Consider the following 22,144-nt stretch of genomic DNA (forward strand, 5'->3'; position numbering starts at 1 on the left):
AGAGAAGGCTGAAAATCATCCTTCCCCTCTGTTCCCAAGCTGAATTAGGCCCCAGAAAGCTTGGGAATGTAAGTTCCCCGATGTCATGAACAGAGCTTTTTTTGTAGCAGGAACTCCTTTGCATATTCAGCCAAACACCCCTGATGTAGCCAATCCTCCAAGAGCTTACAGAGCTCTTAGTACAGGGCCTACTGTAAGCTCCAGGATTGGCGACATTAGGGGTGTGTGGCCTAATATGCAAAGGAGTTCTTACTACAAATAAAGCCCTGATCATGAGTGAGGCAGGTCAGGGAATCACCAACCCAGTTTGGGACACATATTGTCTCGGTTGGCCCTCAGAGAAACCACTAGCACTTAGGCCTGAAACTGTGCCCTCCATGCAATACAGGGGTAACAACCGTCATTCAAAACCAGTATTTGCTAAGCACTATTAAATTTCAAACAGCCTCCTCTGAACAGATTTACAATCACTCTAGTCATTTATTTATATTTAAGTAAAAGATTTATATCCTCCCCCTCTCCAGCTTTTAGTACGGCTTCTGAGTCAGCTTACAGAAACACAGCAATTAAAACATAGATTAACTCATATAAACTGTGGTTAGCAGCATGCCCAACCAAACCTTCTGTTTATAAACAAAGAAATAGCACCTGAATGTCTGTTGAGCACTCCATTATACCCTGTGGAGACTGGAGACCAAATTGATCCATGGGTATCTGGAGCTCTGGGGAAGGGCTGTTTTTTGAGATAGAGGCCCCAAATGTTCAGCATAGCGTCTGGTGCCTCACCTCTAAATCTACCCCAAGATTCAAAAAGACTGAAGCAGGGGGTCCAATTCTGTGAGCCCCAAAAGAAAGTGTCCCCATCCTCCAGTATTTCCAGTTAAATGGGATGGTCAGAACTCCCTTGAGTTCAATCGTGCTTGTCACAACCTTACTCCTGGCTCCACTCCCAAAGACCCCAAATATTTCCTGAGTTGGACCTGGCAACCCTATCCACAGGCCTCTGAGGATGGAGGCATGCAGCTTAATGGCCTCTGCTCAACCTTTAATCAATGAGCAAGCACATATGGGAGTAAGGGGGCTTTTAAGTTGCCCAGCCCCATTTAATTACAGATATAACCACAACTGAAGGAAGGAAGTTATTAGCACAATTGATCTGCAGAAGAGCTGAGCTCTTCTCCAAATACTGGCTCAGGAACCTTCTGTTTTCAGTTCCCTTCTTCCCCTTTCACTGACCTGGAGGTGAGTTCGTAGGAAGGTCTTTCGCTTTGTGAATTCAAAGTTGTTCCTCATGAGGAGGTACAGAAGGGCGGAGGCCTCATTCCGCGTCGAACTGAGCTTGGAGGTGCAGCACTTCAGGACCTCGTAGCAAAAGGCAGCACACATATTCACCCTCCCCTTGAAAAATGCCAAGGGAAACTGGACCAGCAAGAGGTCAAGGGTTAAAAACAGAAAGAGTTATTGTGATGAAATGTGATGAAAGCACATTTCAGCTGACCCTTTTCATTTCATTTTATTCGATTTATATCCCCCCCTCCCCACCGAGCAAACACTTCATTTCCCAGTCAGCCATATGAGGGCAAAAAGTCGACTCTGTTGCATATACCAACCCCTTTATGAGTAGTCTGGCTCCATTTTAAATGGCACCACCTAGTTGATAAGTATATGGGTGAATTGCAATGACGTTATAAGAAAAAAAGTCACAGACATATGGGCTCATTCTGATTGGTGCAGAAAGGCATGTGTTTTTATTATTTTTATAGCCCGGCTTTTGTTCTATAAAGTCCTCAAAGGGATGCACACTTTAAAAATGTATTTTGTCCCCCTCCCCTCTCATTACCAGTATATTTGTTTCTGTTGCTGAGTGAATGCTGAATGCTGCTCCAAACTTCTCAAAGGTAGTGGAAAAAAATTAGGTTGAAAGATTTTGTTTTTTAACAAGAAAACCAATGTGTTCAGGACTCCATTGTAGCAAACGTGGGATACGGAGCATGTCCAGCAGCCTTGTCTATTATTATTATTACCGTTCTCGGGGAGATTGCTCTTTCTCTCTCATGCACACACACACAAACACCTTCCCTACCTTGTTGATGAAAGCTCGCAGAGAAGCAAATACATGCTTGAGGGCTGCTTCGGACTGCCCATTTTTCAGAAAGGCAAGATGAATATCAAAAACCTTTTTCATCAGTGGGTTGTGGCCATCATTGTTTAAGAGCTGGTTCTGGAGAACAAGAAGAAGAATTACTTTCTCCAAAAAGTCACAGTGTGATACCTGCACACCCAATGGAGCTTTCCACTTGCAGCAGTCCTTGAGGGCTAGTTTGACACCTACAAGCCCTACAGATGAGGAGAGGCAGGCTGACAATCTGTTTTAGCCTAACGGATGGATGATCCCACTTTTCTGGCTATTTAAACAATTTACACAACTGACAACAAACAAAACAAATGCCTGTGCAGGCCCTAACCAAACCATTTCTTGTTGCATGACAATAATGGCTGAATTCAGATGTCATGATACAAGGTTGGTCTGTGATGGGTGGGGTTGTCAGACTTTGGGGGGTGGGGCATGAAGTTTTACAGGAATTAAAACTCCAGCCTATAGAGACCAGTTCCCCTGGAGGAGGGCACATTCAGTGGCATCACTTCCCTGCTTAGCTCCTCCACAAAAACCACTGCCCCCAAATCTACACAAATTCTCCAAACTAGAGTTGGCAGTTCTAGCGGTGGGCACAAATGAAATGTTTTAAAATAAATAAATGCTGCACTGGGGACCCTGAATTGGGTGGAAAGGCACCATTAGAAATGTTTTTAAACAAATAAAAACTCTTGTTCTTGTGTTTGCCTTATCCCACCCACTGCCCCCTTTCAGACAGAAAGTATAACCCAAATGCTGCCAACAGCGACATCAGCAACAACTAGTACAACAATGATAATCTTAGGGCAGCCAGCAGGTCAGATTCTTGGCTCCAGCCCACAGTCTGAACTGATTAAAGGAAAACTGCTCAGACAAAATGTAAACCTGTTTCAGTTAACACAGTTCACTGCTTCATAATAACTGTCTTATTAACCACACAGGACAGAGATTATTAAAATGTTAAATAAGTTTAATTTTTAAATGAACAAGGAATGACAATATGTAAGGCTATTATACCCCCAACAAACAAGTACTGGAAGAAGAAAATACTTCAGAAATTTTCCACTCCCATAATGCTTCAGTCACGTCCTGAAGTTCACAGGAACAAAACACTGATTTCCTAGAGTTACCATAATCACTGACAGAAAGGGCAATGGCATTATGAGATTACTGAGATCTACAATGAGATTCCTGGTTCAAAAGCCCTTCGTGTTATTGTGTTACTGTAATCAGGATATTTCCTGGCAGGAAAAGTGAGAATGGTATTGCTTCAAAGAAAACATTTAGAACTTTCCATGGAAAACATTCTCTTCTTTCTCCTGCTAACTGCCTCCTCTCTCCTTTCCTCAGATACTTCTTGCCACTTCTGGGGAGAAAACCAAGGCAGAAAATGTGGCCACTGTGGCACATGTCCTGATAATATCTAGATGAGACTACTGCAAGGTGCTCTTACATAGACCTGCCTTTCAAGAGTTTCCAAAAGCTACCATTAGTATAGAATGTTGCATTCAGAATGTTGATTGAAGTCGGTCGTAGGGACCATATTACTCCAATCTTGTTCCACATGCAGAGGTTCCTAGACTGCTTTCAGGCACAATTCAAGGTACTGATGTTGACCTTTAAAGCCCTATACAAATTGGGACCAGCACATTTTACAGACAGCCTGCTCCCATATGAACATACACAGCCACTATGGCTATTTCAGGGCTCCACTATGGGTGCCTCTTGTCATCTGAGGCAAGATGGTGGTGTCCAAGCTCTGGAACTCCTTGCCTCCAGGAGATTAATCTGTCCCCATCCCTCCACCATTGTCCTCCATCACTGCATGAAGACTTTTTTGTTTTGTTTGGCACTACCTCACTGACCATGTTTATGTATTTATTGTTGTTTAAGTGTGTGTGCATGCACTAAAAGACAAGTGATATGTCCAAAAATGTACAAACATTGATTTATGGCTTCTGAGGCTCTACTCTCTGACATAAATGACATATGAAATGAGTAGTGCACCAGCATGACCATGGCAGAATCCCATGCTTGAATCTTCTCTTGCAAGAAAAACCTTCTGCATTTAGAAAACTAGCACATAAGGGTTAGACTGGAAAACATCTCCTGATATGCTAGATTTTCCACATGGAGGAGTATATAGCATAATGGGTAGTGGAAGGATTCACTTCAGATGGAGGAAGACTGGCTGAAATCCTCTTCACAGGCTCCATGTCAATATTCCTAGACCATGGAAAACTAGAACATTTAGGGGAAAAAAGTTCTAGTGCAGTTTTCTCCCCAGTGTGCTAATCTTTTATAAGCAGGGAGCTTTTAATGCAAGCTAGGATTCAGACATCGAGATCCCTGGCCAGTTCAAGTGTCATTTACGGCACAGAATACAACCCCACCCCCAATCAATCAGGTGGAAATCTTCTGCATCACCTACTACTTGGTCCTTCACTGGGGATGTTGAAGCCCAAACCTGGTGCCTTCTGCAGGCCAAGCAGATGCTCTACAACCGAGCCACAGCCCCTTTCTGGAGATTTGTAGGGCCAAAAGCATAGTGGGCTTTGCTGGCTTGTAAGAAGCCAGAAGACAATTTATAATCACCTAGAACGAGTAATCTCAGCACAAGAGAGAGCAAAGGCTATGGAAAAGCAATGCTCTGCAGAGAATTCAACACGCACCTTGAAACACTGGGTGAAGAATGAAATGGTGTCGAGGACTGTCAGAGCCACTTCTGAGGCTGTGTTGCCCTCTAGCAGAGCCTGGTGCATGATGTCTGCTTCTGAGGTGCCAGCATCTGGGGAACAAAAGTTGGCTGAAGACAGACTTACAAGCACTGCTGCTCAATATTTACTCTACGCCTAGAAGATATGGAAGGCAAGGTTCTTTGGAGAGGATGGTGGTGGGCTGAAAGGACTACATGTTGGTCCAGTGGCTACAAGGCTCAGGACCAAGGCTTGGGTTAAAGACTGAGTTCTGCCATGGGCTGACTGACTAGACTTAAGAGTCCCATAATTAAATCTGGAATAACAGCCATTAGTTGAGGCTTCTAAATGTATTTTCAGACATCAGAGTACCCTTCAGACTTTAATGGAAAGGTATAGTTGGACAGAGGTAGCGATGCAACAATCCTCTGTAATGTGTGACAGCCACAAGAGGGATGATGCAACAGAAATAAATGTATTTATTTATTCAAAAAAAGTTATATACCATCTCTCCAAAAACCTGTTCAAGGCAGTGCACGTATATAAACAACATGATAAGAATAATTTAAAAGCAACACAAGTTATATAAGCCACTAAGAACAAGCATCTGGAACCATTCAGAGAAAAAAGCAGACCAAGCGCTGCAGCCAAGCCGCAGACTGGATATGGGAGCCAGCTGTGACTCTTGGTCCCTACGTACTGTGATTGAGTGTGAATGAGCTGTCTAAGCTGCTCAGGTGCTGGAGGCGGGCTTGCATGGTGCCAGCACGGCTTCGAAGGGCTGGCATTGTCTGCGACTTCCTGTCAACACCCATGAGCTTTGACAGCCAGGCATCATGAACCCTGAAGCAGAGAGGGGTGCAATGAGTATTGTTCAACAGTTCCCTAGAAAAATAGCAGGTTTCTGCTGAGTTAGTATTTGTCTACTTTGAAATTACTTCTAAAGATCCATGAGAACTTTTCATCTGACCCTCAATTTGCTTAGTGGATTGTCAAGATCATAAGTCAAGATCATAAGATCCCCGAATCGGTACCTAAAAAGCCCGAGATTTTTTTGCGCTCGGCACCAACGGGCATGCGCAGGCGTCCCAGTGCGCACGCTCGCTGGCGCCAGCGTGAGGATCCCGCCAGTTCCTTCCTGACCGCTGGAAGCCCCTACTGGAGGGAGACCATCAGCAGTGGGGAAGGAGGGCGGGTAGTGTGAATGCACAGATGACCACTCGAAGATCTACAGTTACAGGTAAGCAACCTGTCTACCTTCTTCGTGGTCTCTGTGCTTCACACGCATGGGAGATTAGCAAGCAAGACACACATGGAGGCGGGAAGACAGTCATCCAGAAGAAACAGCTTGCACCACCGCAGCTCCCAGATGAGTCCTCTGTTGAGCATGCACGTCCAGCACGTAGTGCTTCATAAAGGCATGTGGAGAGGACCAGGTGGCAGCCTTGCAAATGTCCGTCAGGGAAATGCCTTTCAGGAACGCCACTGACGTCGCCATCGCTCTTGTAGAGTATCCGCAAATAGGCCCAGGTAACGGCTTCTTAGCCAACAAATAACACTGTTGAATAGTCTCAGTGAGCCATTTTGAAAGCCGCTGAGACGAGATTCTGGAACCTAACTTAGGAGCAGCATAAGAAACAAAAAGATGCTGGTCCTTATAAAAACTCTTGGAGCGACTCAAATAAAACAATAAGGCACGCTTAACATCTAAAGCATGCAACCTACGTTCCTCATCCAAGGAAGGTGTAGGATAAAACGTGGGCAACCAAACTTCTAAGTTAAGATGGAACTGAGAAACCACTTTGGGGAGAAAGGAAATATCAGGAGCTAAGGACACTCCAGACTCCTGAAAAGCTAAATATGGGTAGTCACAACGCATAGCCGTGAGCTCCTCTGCATGGGGTGCTGATGTGATGGCTACCAAAAAAGCAGTCTTCCAAGATAGGAGCTGTAACGAGCATGTGGCCATCGGCTCAAAAGGACGCCGAGTCAGCCTGTCCAACACTAGAGTCAAATCCCAAAACTGTGGGAGTGATCTCGAAGGAGGATGAAGCCTAAGCAAACCCTTCAAAAATCTCTTAGAATGAGGGTGTGCAAAAACTGAATGCCCCTCCACTGGTTCATGGAATGCAGATATTGCCACCAGATAAACTTTAATGGAGGAAAAAACAAGGCCAGCATCCACCAGAGATAACAAAAACTCAAAAATAACCGGCAGTCCCACCCTCTGAGGCGAAACTGTAGGATCAACTAAAAACTGAAGAGACTTCCACCACTTCCTATCATAAGAAGCACGGGTAGACAGCTTCCTGCTATTCAGGAAAACGTGTTGGACTCTGCTGGAGAACTCACAGGGTCGATGAACCACGCTGTCAGCTTCAGGTGGGGCACGTTGTGATGGGATACATGACCGTCCTGAGCTGACAGAAGATCCGGTTCCGCCGGAAACTGGTAGAAGACCCTCCTCACCAGTTGGAGCAAGATTGGGAACCAGTTCTGCCGAGGCCACCACAGAATCACCAGGATGCAGCATGGTCTCTCTCTTGCGATCTTGTTGACCACCCTTGTCAATAGTGGCAGAGGTGGGAAAAGATATAGGAACCGACCTTCCCACGGGAACAGCAGACCGTCTCCCAACGACTCTGGATCCAAGCCCTCTCTGAAGCAGAACAGAGGACACTTCCAGTTCTCAGCTGTGGCAAAGACATCTACCTGAGGATACCCCCAGAGCTGAAACACGGGTTGAAGGAAGTGCCACTGTATCTCCCACTCGTGCGGGGAAGCTGCACCCCTGTTGAGGGAGTCTGCTTGCAGGTTGAGTACCCCTGGAAGATGCGCAGCCTTCACAAAGATGTCGTGGTCCAGGCACTCCGACCACAGTTCCAGTGCCAGCGCACAGAGCCGTCGAGAAACTGTCCCTCCCTGTCTGTTGATGTAACACAGGGCAGTGGTACTGTCCGTAAGCAGAGCAACAACCTTCCCCGCCACCATGGGGTGGAAGGATCAAAGAACAAAATGAACTGCCAGCAGTTCCAGGTAATTTATATGGCAGTGAGTCAATTTCAAAGGCCAAGGGCCCCCCCCCACACAGAGCGTCCATGTGGGTCCCCCAACCCTATAAAGACGCATCTGTTGTGATCATCACTGTTGGTACAGGTAGGTGGAAGGGAGCTCCGTGACAAATGTTGTCCTTTGATTTCCACCACTGCAGTGTTTGAAGTGTTACAGGTGGAATTACAAACCTCTTTCGAGGTGAGTCCCTTAACGGTTGAAACTGACGAAGAAACCAAAGTTGTAGGCCTCTCATCCTCAGCTTCACAAAGAGCAGCACGCTTGTAGTGGCCGCCATCTGCCCCAGCATCCGCTGCAGATGCTGCGCCGTGCCCCATTTTCGACTCTGCAGAAGTTCGACAAGGTTGATAATGTCCATCGCTCTCTGCTGAGGCAGCAAAGCCCCTATGAACTGAACTGTCCGTGATGAAGTAAGGTGTGATTTCTCCAAACTGACCTGCAGACCCAAGGTGTGAAGAAGACGAAAAGTGGTGGCAATACGGTTTGACAAACTTTCCTTCGACTCCGCCACAAGGAGCCAATCGTCGATGTATGGAAAGACGACTATCCCTTGAAGCCGGAGGTGGGCAGCCACAATGCTCATCATCTTTGTGAATACCCGAGGTGCAGTGGACAAGCCAAATGGAAGGGCCTTGAACTGGAAGTGTTGAGAACCTACTGCAAACTGAAGGAAAGGTCTGATGCTGCAAAACGAAGGATTGATGCTGACGTGGAAGTAGGCATCCTTGAGTTCCAGCATTGCCATCCAGTACCCTTGGTTGATGAGGGGCAGAATTGTTTGCAGAGTGGACATTCTGAACTTCTGGTACAGAATAAACTTGCTGGGAACCAGGAAGTAACGAGAGTAGAAGCCTCCCGTCCTGGCCTCCACTGGGATCCGTTCTATGGCATGTTTCTGTACGAGGTTGCTCACCTCCGCCAGCAGAGGTGGGGAAGGGGGTGTGGTGATTACCACAGATTGGTTCGGAATCTGAGCAAAATCTATTTTGTAGCCTTCCGCGACAATGGAAAGTGCCCACCTGTCCACAGAGATGGACTCCCAGGCTGACAGGAATGGGCGGAGGCGGATAGACGAAGAAGACGCGTGCTACCAGAAAGTCAAAGGCCCTGCTTTTGAGGGCGAGCACCCTTGGACTTGCCGGTGGTCTGTGCAGAAGCATAGCCGTTTCTATTGTTCCCCCTGTATGGGGACCTATTCTCAGGTTGAGCAGAGCGAGGTCTCCACTGCTGTTCCGGGGAGAACTTTTGATATGGCTTCTTTGACCAAGGTTTGTTCCACTGTTTTGGTTTCGTAGTTCTGGAAGACACCAGGACACCCAGGTTCCTGGAAGTTTTTATGCTTTTATCCATTTCCTGGAGTGCATTGTCGGTGGTCGAGCTGAAGAGGCCTTCGCCCTCAAAGGGCAGATCTTCAACGAAGGCCCTGTGTCTTGCTGGAGGGCCATTGACCTGAGCCAGGAGTGGCGGCGGAGGCAGACAGCAGAAGTGATGGTTCTTGCTGAGATGTCCACCATATGCTTTGCTGCAGCCAGTTGTTTGGCTACAGCAAAGCCTTCCTTCTGCAACTTCTTTGCAGCAGACCTCTTCTCCTCACTCAGGGAAGACAAGAGGGGGGTAAGTTGTTCCCACACTGAGTATTGGTATCTAGCCATGCACGCAGCATAGTTAGATAGCTTTACTCCCAGAGCCCCAGCAGAGTAAAACTTCCTCCCAACGTTGTCCAGCTTCTTTCCCTCCTTGTCTGCTGGAGAGGAGTGTGTCTTGTGGGCCTTTGACGAGGAGGATATCACCACCGAATTGGGCTTTGGATGTGTGAAGAGAAATTCAGCACCGGCCTCTTGGACGCAGTACATGTGGTCCAACCTTCTTGATGACACAGGTGTAGAAGCAGGCTTCACCCAGGGCTCCTTCACCGCCTGTAAGATGACCTTCGTAACAGGCAGGGCAACCGCTGTAAACGTATCCCGCTGCATGATGTCGAATACAGTGTCATCTCCAAAGGGTTGCGGTTGTGTCATCGGGAGAGAGGGGGAGAGTGCCATCCTCTTCACCAGGTCCCCATACGACTTTAGATCCTCCAATGGTGAAATGGGAAGATCCTCAGCGGTATGAGACACTGGTAAAGGTTCCAAAGCCCTGTCTGGATCGTCGGTATCGACCTCGGAGTCCGACGATGAAGACTCTCTCCTCAAAGAATGTTCCAGGAGCACTGGCGTTGACTCTCTGATGGGTGACCAGATTGACACCGATGACCTAGGCTGGACTTCCTCCACCACCACGCCGCGTCTTTCGGGCGGGACAGACATCGATGCCAAGGGACGCCGCCTAGAATGCTGGGAAAGCCTCGACATATGAGATGCCTTGGATTGCCGGTCCTAGTCTGCAAACTCCCGAGGGGGTTACCACTGGTACGGCGGGTATGGATAGGCATAGGGAGGCCACTGGCGCTGCTCCCATGGTGAAAGCTGTGGGAAGCGGCAAGCTAAAGTGGTCGGTTCCAGCTCTCTCCGAACTCTTGCCTGATCCAGCAGTGCCAATGGCTCCATCGGTGCCGACACCTCCATCTCCGAGACAGAGTCGCTCTCACTGCGACGCCTCGACCCCGAAAAATGGGAGTGCTGAGTGAGGTCGATCTCTTGTTCCGATGCCAACAGACGCAACTGCTGTGAAGCGCTGCCTCTCGACACCGAAGGGCTACAATGTGGGGACGCCAAGATCTTCCTCGGTGGAGTGATCGACATCGATGTCGAAGCATCATAAGGGGAAGGAGTGCGGGACAATCTCTTCTTCCGCTTCTCCTTAGATTTCACCTTCTTCGGTGTGGATGATTGGGTCCCCAAGTCATCCCGACACTTCTTAGCTGGGGTGTCCACTGACCCTTCAGAAGGTCGCTTTGTGGAACGCCCGCACTCGACTGGCATCTCGATCCTGATCAGTGATGTATCGGCCGATGTGACCGTCGGGGCCACGGCCTCTCCCTTCGGTACCGACGGGCCCAATGCCAATCTTTTGAGGACGAAGTGCCGACTCAACCAACGCAGCTGAAAGCCTTGCCGCTCGCTCCTTGCGAGTTTGTTTGGAAAAACTCAGGCAGTGCGAGCAAGAATCCACACGATGTCCCTCACCCAAACAAAGGAGACAGATAGAATGGCCATTGGAGGGGGGCAATCTTCTTCCCACAGGAGTGGCACCTCTTTAAAAAACCCCAACGTCTTTCCATAGACGCCAAGGAAAAAACCCACCCAGGAAAGTCTCTGAGGGGAAAAATGGGGGAAAACTGGGCCCCGAAGGGCAAGTCCAACAATTTTTTTTTTTGCAACACTAACTATCTAACAACTAACTAACTAACTACACTAAGAACTCATGGGGAGGGACGGTGGCTCAGTGGTAGAGCATCTGCTTGGGAAGCAGAAGGTCCCAGGTTCAATCCCTGGCATCTCCAAAAAAGGGTCCAGGCAAATAGGTGTGAAAAACCTCAGCTTGAGACCCTGGAGAGCCGCTGCCAGTCTGAGAAGACAATACTGACTTTGATGGACCAAACGTCTGATTCAGTATAAGGCAGCTTCATATGTTCATATGTTCAAGAAAATAACAAACGGGCTATATACAACAAGAAAGGCAATCCTAAGATTACTTTACCGACCGGGGACACGAAAGGAGATCCTCTCAGCGCAGCAGTCAGAAAGGAACTGGTGGGATCCTTGTGCTGGCGCCAGCGAGCATGCACACTGGGATGCCTGTGCATGCCCGTTGGTGCCGAGCGCAAAAAAATCCCAGACTTTTTAGGTACCGATTCGGGGATTGGCGCAGGTGCTCTATCCCATGAGTGTGAAGCAGAGAGACCACGAAGAAGATCTGATTAATAGCTTGAGGGTCAAGTGTCATTAGGAGCCGCAAAGTGAGTGAACATGCTCAGAGCTTTGTTTGTAGAACAAGCCCAGCAGGAACTCATTTGCTTATTAGGCCACACTCCCTGATATCACCATTGACAACTGATATCACCATTGTTTTACATATCACCACTGTTTTACATAGGGGTTTTTTGGTAGAAAAAGCCCGGCAGGGACTCATTTGCCTATTAGGCCACACCCCCTGACACAAAGCCAGCCGGAACTGCATTCCTGTGCGTTCCTGGTAAAAAAAAAGCCCTGAACATGCCACATCTGTGGGTCCCTGCTCACTTCTGAGGACTCTGAGTTGGGATCAGTGTCCCCTCTAACTTGAGTTAGTGTGAGCTAGCTCACAGTTTTTTAGCCTCTAGCTTGCACAGTTAAAAATGGCCCCAGAGCAAAATAGTTTATGCAGAAACTCACAACTATGATGCCAGTAGCTCACAAAGTAGAATTTTTGCTCACAAGACTCCCCAGCTTAGAGGGAGTATTGGTTGGCATGTTGGCTTTTCCTGTTTCCAGTATCAGATGAGGTTGGCACAGGAAACAGGAAGAGCCAGTGTTCCGTTTGGGAGCCCTCAAAAGCAGACAGAGACCCAGGTGTGGTCTTCTAGCTTAAAAACAACTTCCCCATCCTTGCTGGTTTGGAACCTTCTTTATGCAAAGCATGTACTTTGCCTTTATCCGAAGCCACAAGTGACAAAACAGAGAATCTGTCTCTGTGCTCTGCTGTGCCTTAATGTAAATCATGCAGGGTTGAAGGTCAAATGAGTTCTAGGGCCACTGTTCCCTCTAAGCTGCAGAGTCCTGTGAGCAAAAATTCTACTTTGTGAGCTACTGGCATTAAAGTTGTGAGCAACTGCATAAATTAGTGTGCTCTGGGGTCATCCTTCCTGAACTAAAACAAAAATGTGTGAGCTGGAGGCTAAAAATCTGTGAGCTAGCTCATGCTGACTCAGCTTAGAGGGATCAGTGGTGCAGGGAAGCTAGTGTTCCTCTTCCATAATAATAGAACTCAGGAGCAGCCAATGAAGTAGAAGCACAGCTGACTCAGGACAGAAAAAGGAGGACTAGTTTCTGGAACTCACAGAGAACAGTGATGCTCCTAGCTTAGCCACATTCATGATGGCTAAACAAAGCATCAGTATTTACAGGCAGCGTATCTCTGAATAACAACTTGGGGAACAATAAAGGATGGCCTTGGTGCCCTGACCTGGATAGCCCAGATAAGCCCGATTTCACCAGATCTTGGAAGTTAAGCAGGGTCGACTCTGGCAAGTACTTGGATGGCAGACCTCCTGTCAGGAGGACAGGGGCAGGCTTTATTCAGCCACCCCTCTGAATATCCTCCAGGCCCGCAGTAGGAGCCAGATGCCAGAGGTCACCAGAAGTCCAGATGCGCACGCACACACACATGCAAAATACAAACAAAAACCCTCCCCACAAAAAAGGATGGCCTTAGCCTCCATGTCTGCTTGTGAGACTTCTGGGGGCATCTCTTTGGCCACTGCAGGAAACTAGAAGCTGGTCTAGAGGGATCTTGTGGTGTGCTTGTAACCTCCAGGACTCTCAGTTCTTAGCCCTTTGGTGCCCAGCATTCAGTTCCTTCTTGCTTTTGGCTTTCCCCAAGGCACTAGCAAAGTCTGCATATACCAGGTCTCCTTGCATCTTGCTAAAAGCCATGGAAACTTTTTTTCCTTTGGGGTGAATTTCAGGACAGTAGGCAACAGTGCCCTCTGCTGTGACACAAGTTCATCCAGGCTTATCTGTCTTTCTCCACCACAAAAGAGACAAATCAATTACTCTCCAAAAGGATTAAAAGTAATTACTGAAATAACAACAACAACAACAACAACAATACCTGGCAATATTTCTTTTCCCGACATATCTAAAGTGATACAGACACACCCTGGAGGAAACAAAAAAAATGGGAAAAGATCCAAGTAAATTTAATAACAGTGAAGCACCTTTGTGTATAGACTTGTTTTAACCCTCCTCTGAATTCTAGGAGGCAGAGGGAGTTGCTGGAAGATATCTGACCTGAACTGGGTTCCCAGGCACTTAAGAAATAAGTTCCTTTGTACTCTCTGAGCCACAGTCACATTGTGAGTGTAGTTTATTCCTGGATGCTCCACTTACTGTCCCCCAAAGAAGTGGACCCCCTTACAATAAACAGTAAACAAATTAACGTAATCAAGAATATATGCTATAAAATTATACATACATTTATTACAAGAAGAGGGTTTACAGTGTAGGATATCCCCCCGGTTTACAGTGTAGGATATCCTAGGCTTTCATATCTCTGTCTGTTTTTGTTTGTTTTAAAGCTAAAAGCCAAGCTAAGCAACACACAGGAATGTGTGAATAGTTTTCCAATTTTATTTTAACTTGAACAGTTGCTGTAAGAGGCCACCATTTAACTGGAAAAACATGCAAACATGGAATCTGATAATCCCAAGTGGAATTCTACTTTCTGGGAGCTTCTATTTTCTTTCTTTTAAAAAATGCAGATATGGAATAATTTTTTTAAAAAACTTACTCTAGGAGGACAAGGATGTTCATCAGTTCCTGAGGGGATACTTTGTTCCAGTAGGTTAGCAAGGTTTCTGAAAACAAGACCAAACAGCTCATTGGGTCTGATGTCCTCCCTTAGCCCAGAACACAGGGCTTTGGAGTTCACCATGAAGTTATCCTCACAGATGCATATGAAAAGGTTACCATGAGGGTAGGGTAGTGGCCAAATAAGTCAGATGAGCATCTTTGTTTCAATGTGCCAAGTGAGCATATGCAAACAGACAGCAAGTGACAGCAATGTGCCAAGTGAGCATATGCAAACAGACAGCAATTGTGCAAGCAAGGCAGAACATGCAGGCTTGCAGGTGTGAAGATACTTTTCTCAGTAAGAGAAAAAATGATGATGCCCCACCCCCCAAAAGAAATTTTCTTGGACATCTATTGGCAGTGTAGGGCTTGTATCATATCATAGGGCCACAAAGTTACAAAGCTTTTGGCCATGGGTTGCTTTCTTTGCTCTTGTTTACATGTCTAAATACTGCCAACAAATTCCAAGTAACAATCTTGGAGAAAGTCCATCTATATTCATTGAGTGCAACACACTGACTGATTTAAAACTTCCAGCGCAGCCTTCAGAATGAAGGAAGGTTCCAATCCACTGGTCTAACAAATCACACAATCACATAAATCAGAGGCTGCACTTCAATAGTGGTAGTTTCTTATGTAAAAAGCCGGGTCATACTGTATCCACTTGGGGAAAATGTCAAATGTGCCTTTGCTACAAAGCTACTAACCTTCAGAAATCATTTTAATTACATAAAGGAAACACACAAGGAGGCTCCGAATTTCATACTGGTCCAGTCGCCCATACTGGGAAACACTGCTGCGTGTAGAGCTCCTCCGCATCTATTTTAACGAAAACACACCAAGAAATGAAGATTCACTAACAGGTCACAAATACCAGCAGAGTAGCTGCATTGGTTTGGTGAAGTAACAAAAACGAGAAGCACACATACTGGATGAGGGATACACTTTTGGGTAGCAATGTATGTAAACAAGATCTTGCGGTACAAGTGGACTGTAAGTTAAATATGAGCAGTCAGTGTGATGCAGTGGCAAAAAAGGTTAATGTGGTCTTAGGATGTATCAGGCATAACATCCAAAACGCACAATACCATAGTCCTGCTGTAAATCGCTTTGATCATGCTGCACCTGGAGTACTATGTTGGTGGAACAGCCACTGAAGCTGGAGGAGGGTTACAAACTATTTTTGGTCAAGTGATAGGATGGGGTAGGATCTACCCCATTAAGAACAGAACATTCCAGGCTCAAGCCCCGGTCTCAACTCCATCAACTGATCTCTGCTACACTGGTCTGGGGAACATCCATTCCTGGTCTAAATTCAGCTCCAGACAATGATGGTTCCAGCTTGGTCCTGAGAGGTATGTTTTGATGGGGGTTGCTTCACCTGTAGCACTATGATCTGTCCAGTTATCCACACCTCTGGTCACAATCAGATTAGACAATTGAAATGTGTTCTATATGGGGCTGGCTTCTGAAGACTCTTCCAAAGCACCAAATGGTACACAGCGCAGCAGTAAGACAGCTTGTTGTAGCAGGTTCATGTTGTAATAGTTTTAAAAGACCTAAATTGGCTACTTATTTGCTTCCAGGAACAAGTACTGGTTTTCACATCCAAAGTTTTAAATGGTTTGAGATGAAGATGACTGATGGTGCCATCCTTAGTAGAGTGGATTGAAGTCAATGGGCTTGTATCCATTTAGGATTGCTCTGCCTAGGACCATCTCCATCTGTCAATTAAGGTCCTCAAATGGGTCATGCTCTAAGAGTTTCTTCTTTCAGACTTCAGATGCACTGGATAAAAACCATTTTTTATTAACCCAAACCACTGATTGATTTTGGTCTAAGTTATTTTTCTCCCTTTCTCTCCAATGTCCAGCTGCTGTCAAGTTTTTTTATTTTTAATGCTTTACTGCAAGTGTGTATTTTGATGGTTTAATGGGAGATGCTGCGGTTTTTAAACATTGCTTTTCAAAATGATATGCAGACCACCTTACAAGCTGTGGATAAGTGCGGCAGATGAGAGTTAAAAAAACCCCACCAAACTGAAATAGTGACATTACATTTTCATTGGTGCTACACTGCTCAGGAGATCCGGCCCCGCCTTCTGAGCTGACAGATCCTCTGGAGTCGTCCCTCTTAATGGTGAGCCCATTCTGGAAAGCTGCACCATAAACTAAAAAAAAAGAGACATGAGTCAAGAAAATGTTTCATGCTTGCTACAAGGCTTTTTTTTGTAGAAGAACTCCTTTGCATATTAGGCCACACACCCTGATGGAGCCAATCCTCCAAGAGCTTACAGGGTTTTAAGTACAGGGCCTACTGTAAGGTCCAGGAGGATTGGCTACATCAGGGGTGTGTGGCCTAATATGCAAAGGAGTTCCTGCTACAAAAAAAGCCCTACTTGCTGACATATTTTTAGTTCTTGTGTTTTAGTTGAAATTGTTTTAGTGCCTATGTTGGGCTTCATATTAATGTTTGCTGGCCTAGCTGAAAGGTGGGACATCAAAAGTTTGAACAATTGAGCAAATGCTCAAAATTGGCTTTCAGTGTGACATGACTGTAAGGCTGCCCACCCCAAACTAAATCCAAAAACAACTGGAATTCTTTTCTAACATCCTAGTAATATATTACACAGCCAATGGTTACCTTGCTAGCTCTTTGGACGCATGAACAAAATTCCTTCATGTGAGCTGTGCCAGCACAGGTAAATTTTAATCAGCTCAATAACAGCAACAAAAAGCATCCATTGGTTTGAAAAATTGACCTCTGTTGTAATTAAATTTTGCAAATGTTAAATTATGGAATTCACTGTTGGTAGAGGTAATGATGGCCATGAGCACAGATGGCCTTAAAAATAGATTAGGCAGAGACGTGAAGGTCCAGTGGCCATGGTGGCCAAAGGGAACCTCCCCATTCAGAGGCAGCAGACCTCTGAATACCACTGCAAGAAGGCAACAGAAGAGGAAGGCCTTGGCCTCTGTGCTCTGTTTGTTGGCCCTCCAGGGCAACTGATTGGCCACTATGTGAAAGAGGATGCGGGACTAGATGGACCAGTGCTCTGAACCAACAGGGCTCTCCTAAGGCTGGGATATTTAATATGCCTTGTTTTCACCCACACCTAACATATGCAAATATAACATGACAAGAACAGAGTATTAAAATCATTCTTAAATAAATAACCTACTTTGCATGGCCTTACATTGCTATAAGGACAGACACTATGGGTGATTACAGACTGTCGTCCCCCCCGCTTCCTCGATCGTGTGGGAAGGAAGGGGGGAGGAGATGACGGTAGCAGTGGCTGCTCTTTCAGCAGCTCATCCTTCCCACTGCTGCTGCCCCCTCACTGATAGTGAGCCTCTGGAGCCAGTTTACCCACTGATTATCGGGAGGGGGGTTACATACCCCGGGAAGCCCCGGCCGCTCCACTGCCCCTTCCCAGGCATTGAAACGGTGGGGACTGTTTCATCCACCCAAACTGCCTATCTGTTATCACCCTATTATCCCTATCTACAGACTAGGAAAGTGAGGCTGAGGGAGATTAAGCAACCGACTACCACTTGGTGAATTCACTGGGGTGGAATTTCAGGTCCAAATCTACCTATTACTCCACCTCTGATCCCCCCCAGTCCAATAAATATACTACTAGGGCTGGAGGGAAAGCAAAGAAAAGGAAAGGTTTCCTGTGCAAGCACCAGTTGTTTCCGACTCTGGGGTGACGTTGCTTTCACAGCGTTTTCACAGCAGACTTTTTACATGGTGGTTTGCCATTGCCTTCCCCAGTCATCTACACTTTCCCCCCAGCAAGCTGGGTACTCATTTTACTGACCTCGGAAGGATGGAAGGCTGAGTCAACCTCAAGCTGGCTATCTGAAAACCCAGCTTCTGCCAGGGATCGAACTCAGGTTGTGAGCAGAGCTTAGGACTGCAGTACTGCAGCTTTAACATTCTGCGCCACAGGGCTCTTAGGGAAAGCAAAACTTATATCTAAATTACTTTGAAAAGAGAGATTCAAACCTAATGTGAGTTTGCTTACGTGTTTCTTTATCAACAATGAGGCTTGACCTATTGGAAGGTGGTGTAAAATTACACATAAAGTCATCTCTGGATATCTGCAGGGAAGGGAAAAGACAGAAGGTTTCAGAAAGTGCATAATTTGGCTTGTGCTCAAATGCAAAAGTGAAAGATAAACGGAAAGCTAACTCAGTAGCTATTTCAAAACTATCAGCAGCCATTACAGCTAAATGGAGCCTCCAAGTCCAAAGGGAGTAAACTTCTGGATATCAGTTGTCGAGATAGGCGAACAGTGGGTGGGAAGGCTGATCTTCATGCCATGCTTGGTGGGTTCTGGAACCATCTTGGGAACAGTGTGCAGGATTAATTGGACTGTTGGTTCTTGACCCTGCACAGCTATCGAAGTGCATACTTTCCCCATGACCAGTTCCAAGAATAGCAAGAATGTTTAAGTCAACAACTTTAATCACATATCTGGGCCTTTACAAGTAAACTAGAAAGACTTCCAAGAGGGATGGGAAGAGACTGCTGGAAGGAAAATTAGGAAGCTGGGAACTACTTTAGGCAGGGCAGAGGTGAGGAGGAGAGCTTGAATCTACACCCTCAAGGAGCCTGAGATTTAAGGATGCAGCCACTGCAATAGCCAGCACCCCAGTTCTGAGACTTGCAGAGCCTCTCCACACTTACGGATCTGCTGTTCCATTGCAAATGTGAATGCCTCTGTATCCGAATTAGCAATGAAAACTGCACAGGGAATCGTCATCATGTAGACACAGCTTAACAGCATTTGACCTGTCAAATGACTGGTAATAGAACTAAATGGGACCATGGCAAAATAGACTGGAAATCTGGAAACCAAATACCTCACTGTCTCAACAACTAAATATATAAAATAAAGCTACTAAAATTTTTAAATTCTTACAATATTGTACTCAAATACAAATATAAACTATCATCAACCATAAAGGTTCACATTGCTTTTTCTGCAGTCTCTCTACTGAGTACTCCATAGGTTCAAGTCCTCACTCCAAAAATGTCCAAAAATGAATACCAATGGATTACTGCTCCTTGTTGCTCCATTTTGAAAAAACTTTTTTTTTTTCGTTTTGTTGTCAATCCAAAAGGATTGTGCTGGTGCTCTGTTTCTTTAATTTTTGATGCCACTTCTCAGTCAGTATAGAGTATCCAATTTGATATATTTTCTCACCTGGACATTTATGCTAATCTCATATAATTGCTGGGTTCAAGTAGACAGCATAAGGTTGACTCAACCTTCTGTTCTTCTAAGGTCAGTAAAATGAGTACCCAGCTTGCTGGAGGTAAAGTGTAGATCACTGGGAAGCAATGGCAAACCACCCTGTAAAAAGTCTGCCAAGTAAATGTTGTGATGTGACAACACCCAATGGGTCAGTAATGATCTGGTGTTTGCACAGGTGACTACTTTTACCTTTTACATATTATTTACTTCACAGAACATAGTAGCCATTGCTACAAAATGGAACAACAACAGTAATCCATTGGGATTCATTTTTGTAAAATTTTGGACATTTTTGGGAAGTTCGAGTGAGGACTTGAGTCTGGATGTGTTCATACGCACATATACATATGGAGTACTCAATAGGGAGACTGCAGAAAAAGCAATGTGAACCTTGGTGGGTGGTGATATTTTGTATTTGTATTTGAATACTATATTGTAAGAATTGAAACACAAGAATTTCAGTAAATTTATTTTATATATTTAGTTGTTGACATGTGAGATATTTGGTTTCCAAAAATGACAGGTAATGCCAGCCTTATTCTATGGTGCACCATCAATTTGCATAGATTGTATCAACTTATCAGGCCTACCTGTTACCCCATGTATCTGAGGGGATACAGGCATATCCTACACGAGATAGATAACTTTTGGGAAGATTGGTAAGGGTGAGCTAAAGGTCTTTCAGGGAAGGATCTCCACCATTCCTAATCTTCTCATTAAAGGATATTTGATCAACTACCAAGGAAACTCCAAGGCTCCCTGGAAACCAGTTTGAAAATGAGGTAAACTATTTATAAATCTAGCTAAAAATACACTTCTTCATTTCTGAGAAAGATTCAAAGTATCTCCAAGATTGCTCACAGAACTTGACATGCCAGTGCAACAGTACAGGGTGTCCCGGCCAGCCAGGCGCTGAATATTCTCCAAAAGAAGTCCAACCAAAGGCAAATACAGCTGGGCTATTTTGGCCTGTTGGTTCTGTAAGACAGAATTGGGGAGAAATGAGGATTTCAAAAGCAAACGATTATGAGCATGAGACCAGAAAGTCCTCTTACAATTGAAATTAACTGGAATGGCACAAGGCCATTTTCTTGTGTATCGCCTGTTTATTTCCATGGCGTTTGCATGGCTTGTGCTGTACCAAAATTTAAGCTCTATGTAGGCAAATGCATAGAGCTTCAGAGTGTACCACAAATATCCAGTTGCAATTAATTATTATTCTTAACAACATTTTCACTGAATGCATCATCCAAGGATACATGCATGGTTTTCCCCTTCCAGGTTTTTCCTCACAACTACCTTGTGAGGTAGGCTAGGCTGAGAGGCACTGATTGGGCCAAAGTCATCCAAGTCAATTTGTGGCTGAGACTTGGAATTTATCTGAATCTAGTTCAACACTACACTGGCTCCATTTGTAACATTTATATGCATCTGTATCCCAGTATTTGGGCGGTTCACATGAGGCTGTCCCTTTCTATCCTCACAGTAACCTCGAGAAGTAGGCCCAGTGGAGGCAGTATCAATTTACCAAGGGTTGCTTTGTGGGCATAACTAGCCACATATATGGCAGGACCACTGGAGTTCTATACTTGGGCCATTTTTAGCTGGGTGCCAGAAGTGTCTATAGAGTTTCTCCAATTCTGGAGAACAAGCAAGCATTTTACATGTTTGTTGCATAAATTGTAAATTCAGAGTCACGTATGTTTATCCATGTATGCAACTTTTGCAGCAGTTTCTCTTTCAATGTTACATATGTCTTCATTCCAAATTTCTGCATTTGGGAAAATAATTATGCAAAGAATAGATACTATTTTACATTACAGAGTAAGGAAAGAGAATTAGGAAAGTATGTGTGGCTGGATCCTTTTGCAAAACTACTACTAAATATATTTAAAATATTTATATCCCATTTTTCTCATCAATAGGACTAAAGGTGGCCAATATGCTACAGGTCCCACTCAAGCTGAGCAAAGGATTCACACTTGAGCAGTGACCAAGTGTCTTACCATGTCTGCCTGCTGAACAGTGTCCTTATGCCACACATTGCAGTCTGTCCCAGTTTCAAAGACTGTTTTTAGACTCTGGTTCTAATGGCTGGCAAGCATTGTCACGCTATTCAGAATTCAAAAACCCTTGCTGCGTGCAGGAATATATCCATGCAGTTCTCTGGGCAGGTCTGGATATTTTCAAGAACATCACCACCACCAGAATCAGCTTGTCAAAGAAAATTATTAATAAACTATAGCAACAGTCCTATGCCAGATGCCAAATGGAGTACGTGCAGGAATACAGAAGACCAGCAGTTCTCACGGAAAGCCTAGACCCCAGTGATTAGACTTTGGACTGTTGCCAATTCTGGCAGCAATGTATTTTTAATCTGTAGTCACAATTCATATGGAAAAGCAAGGGAACCACAACTAAGGGATTAAACAGACGAGACAAAGATCATACATGAAAACTGCTGGCGTGTGCAGCCCCAATT

The 22,144-nt window shown here is 45.3% G+C and overlaps 1 protein-coding gene across 3 annotated transcripts in view; it reads right to left on the reverse strand.

Moving 5' to 3' along the window:
• DOCK11 (dedicator of cytokinesis 11) overlaps positions 1-22,144 on the reverse strand; it is a 130,301-nt gene that overhangs the window by 29,146 nt on the left and 79,011 nt on the right. For all 3 annotated transcript variants that reach the window (XM_060248957.1, XM_060248955.1, XM_060248956.1), the window contains exons 32-41: positions 20,524-20,640; positions 18,427-18,502; positions 16,451-16,563; positions 15,101-15,212; positions 14,332-14,398; positions 13,654-13,701; positions 5,531-5,673; positions 4,807-4,922; positions 2,084-2,221; positions 1,237-1,419 (exon numbers count right to left, since the gene is read on the reverse strand). In XM_060248957.1, the coding sequence (XP_060104940.1) occupies positions 1,237-1,419; positions 2,084-2,221; positions 4,807-4,922; positions 5,531-5,673; positions 13,654-13,701; positions 14,332-14,398; positions 15,101-15,212; positions 16,451-16,563; positions 18,427-18,502; positions 20,524-20,640 (1,113 nt within the window). The remainder of the gene's footprint in view (positions 1-1,236; positions 1,420-2,083; positions 2,222-4,806; positions 4,923-5,530; positions 5,674-13,653; positions 13,702-14,331; positions 14,399-15,100; positions 15,213-16,450; positions 16,564-18,426; positions 18,503-20,523; positions 20,641-22,144) is intronic.

Source organism: Heteronotia binoei, chromosome 11, assembly GCF_032191835.1.
Source record: "Heteronotia binoei isolate CCM8104 ecotype False Entrance Well chromosome 11, APGP_CSIRO_Hbin_v1, whole genome shotgun sequence".
Lineage (NCBI taxonomy): Eukaryota > Metazoa > Chordata > Lepidosauria > Squamata > Gekkonidae > Heteronotia > Heteronotia binoei.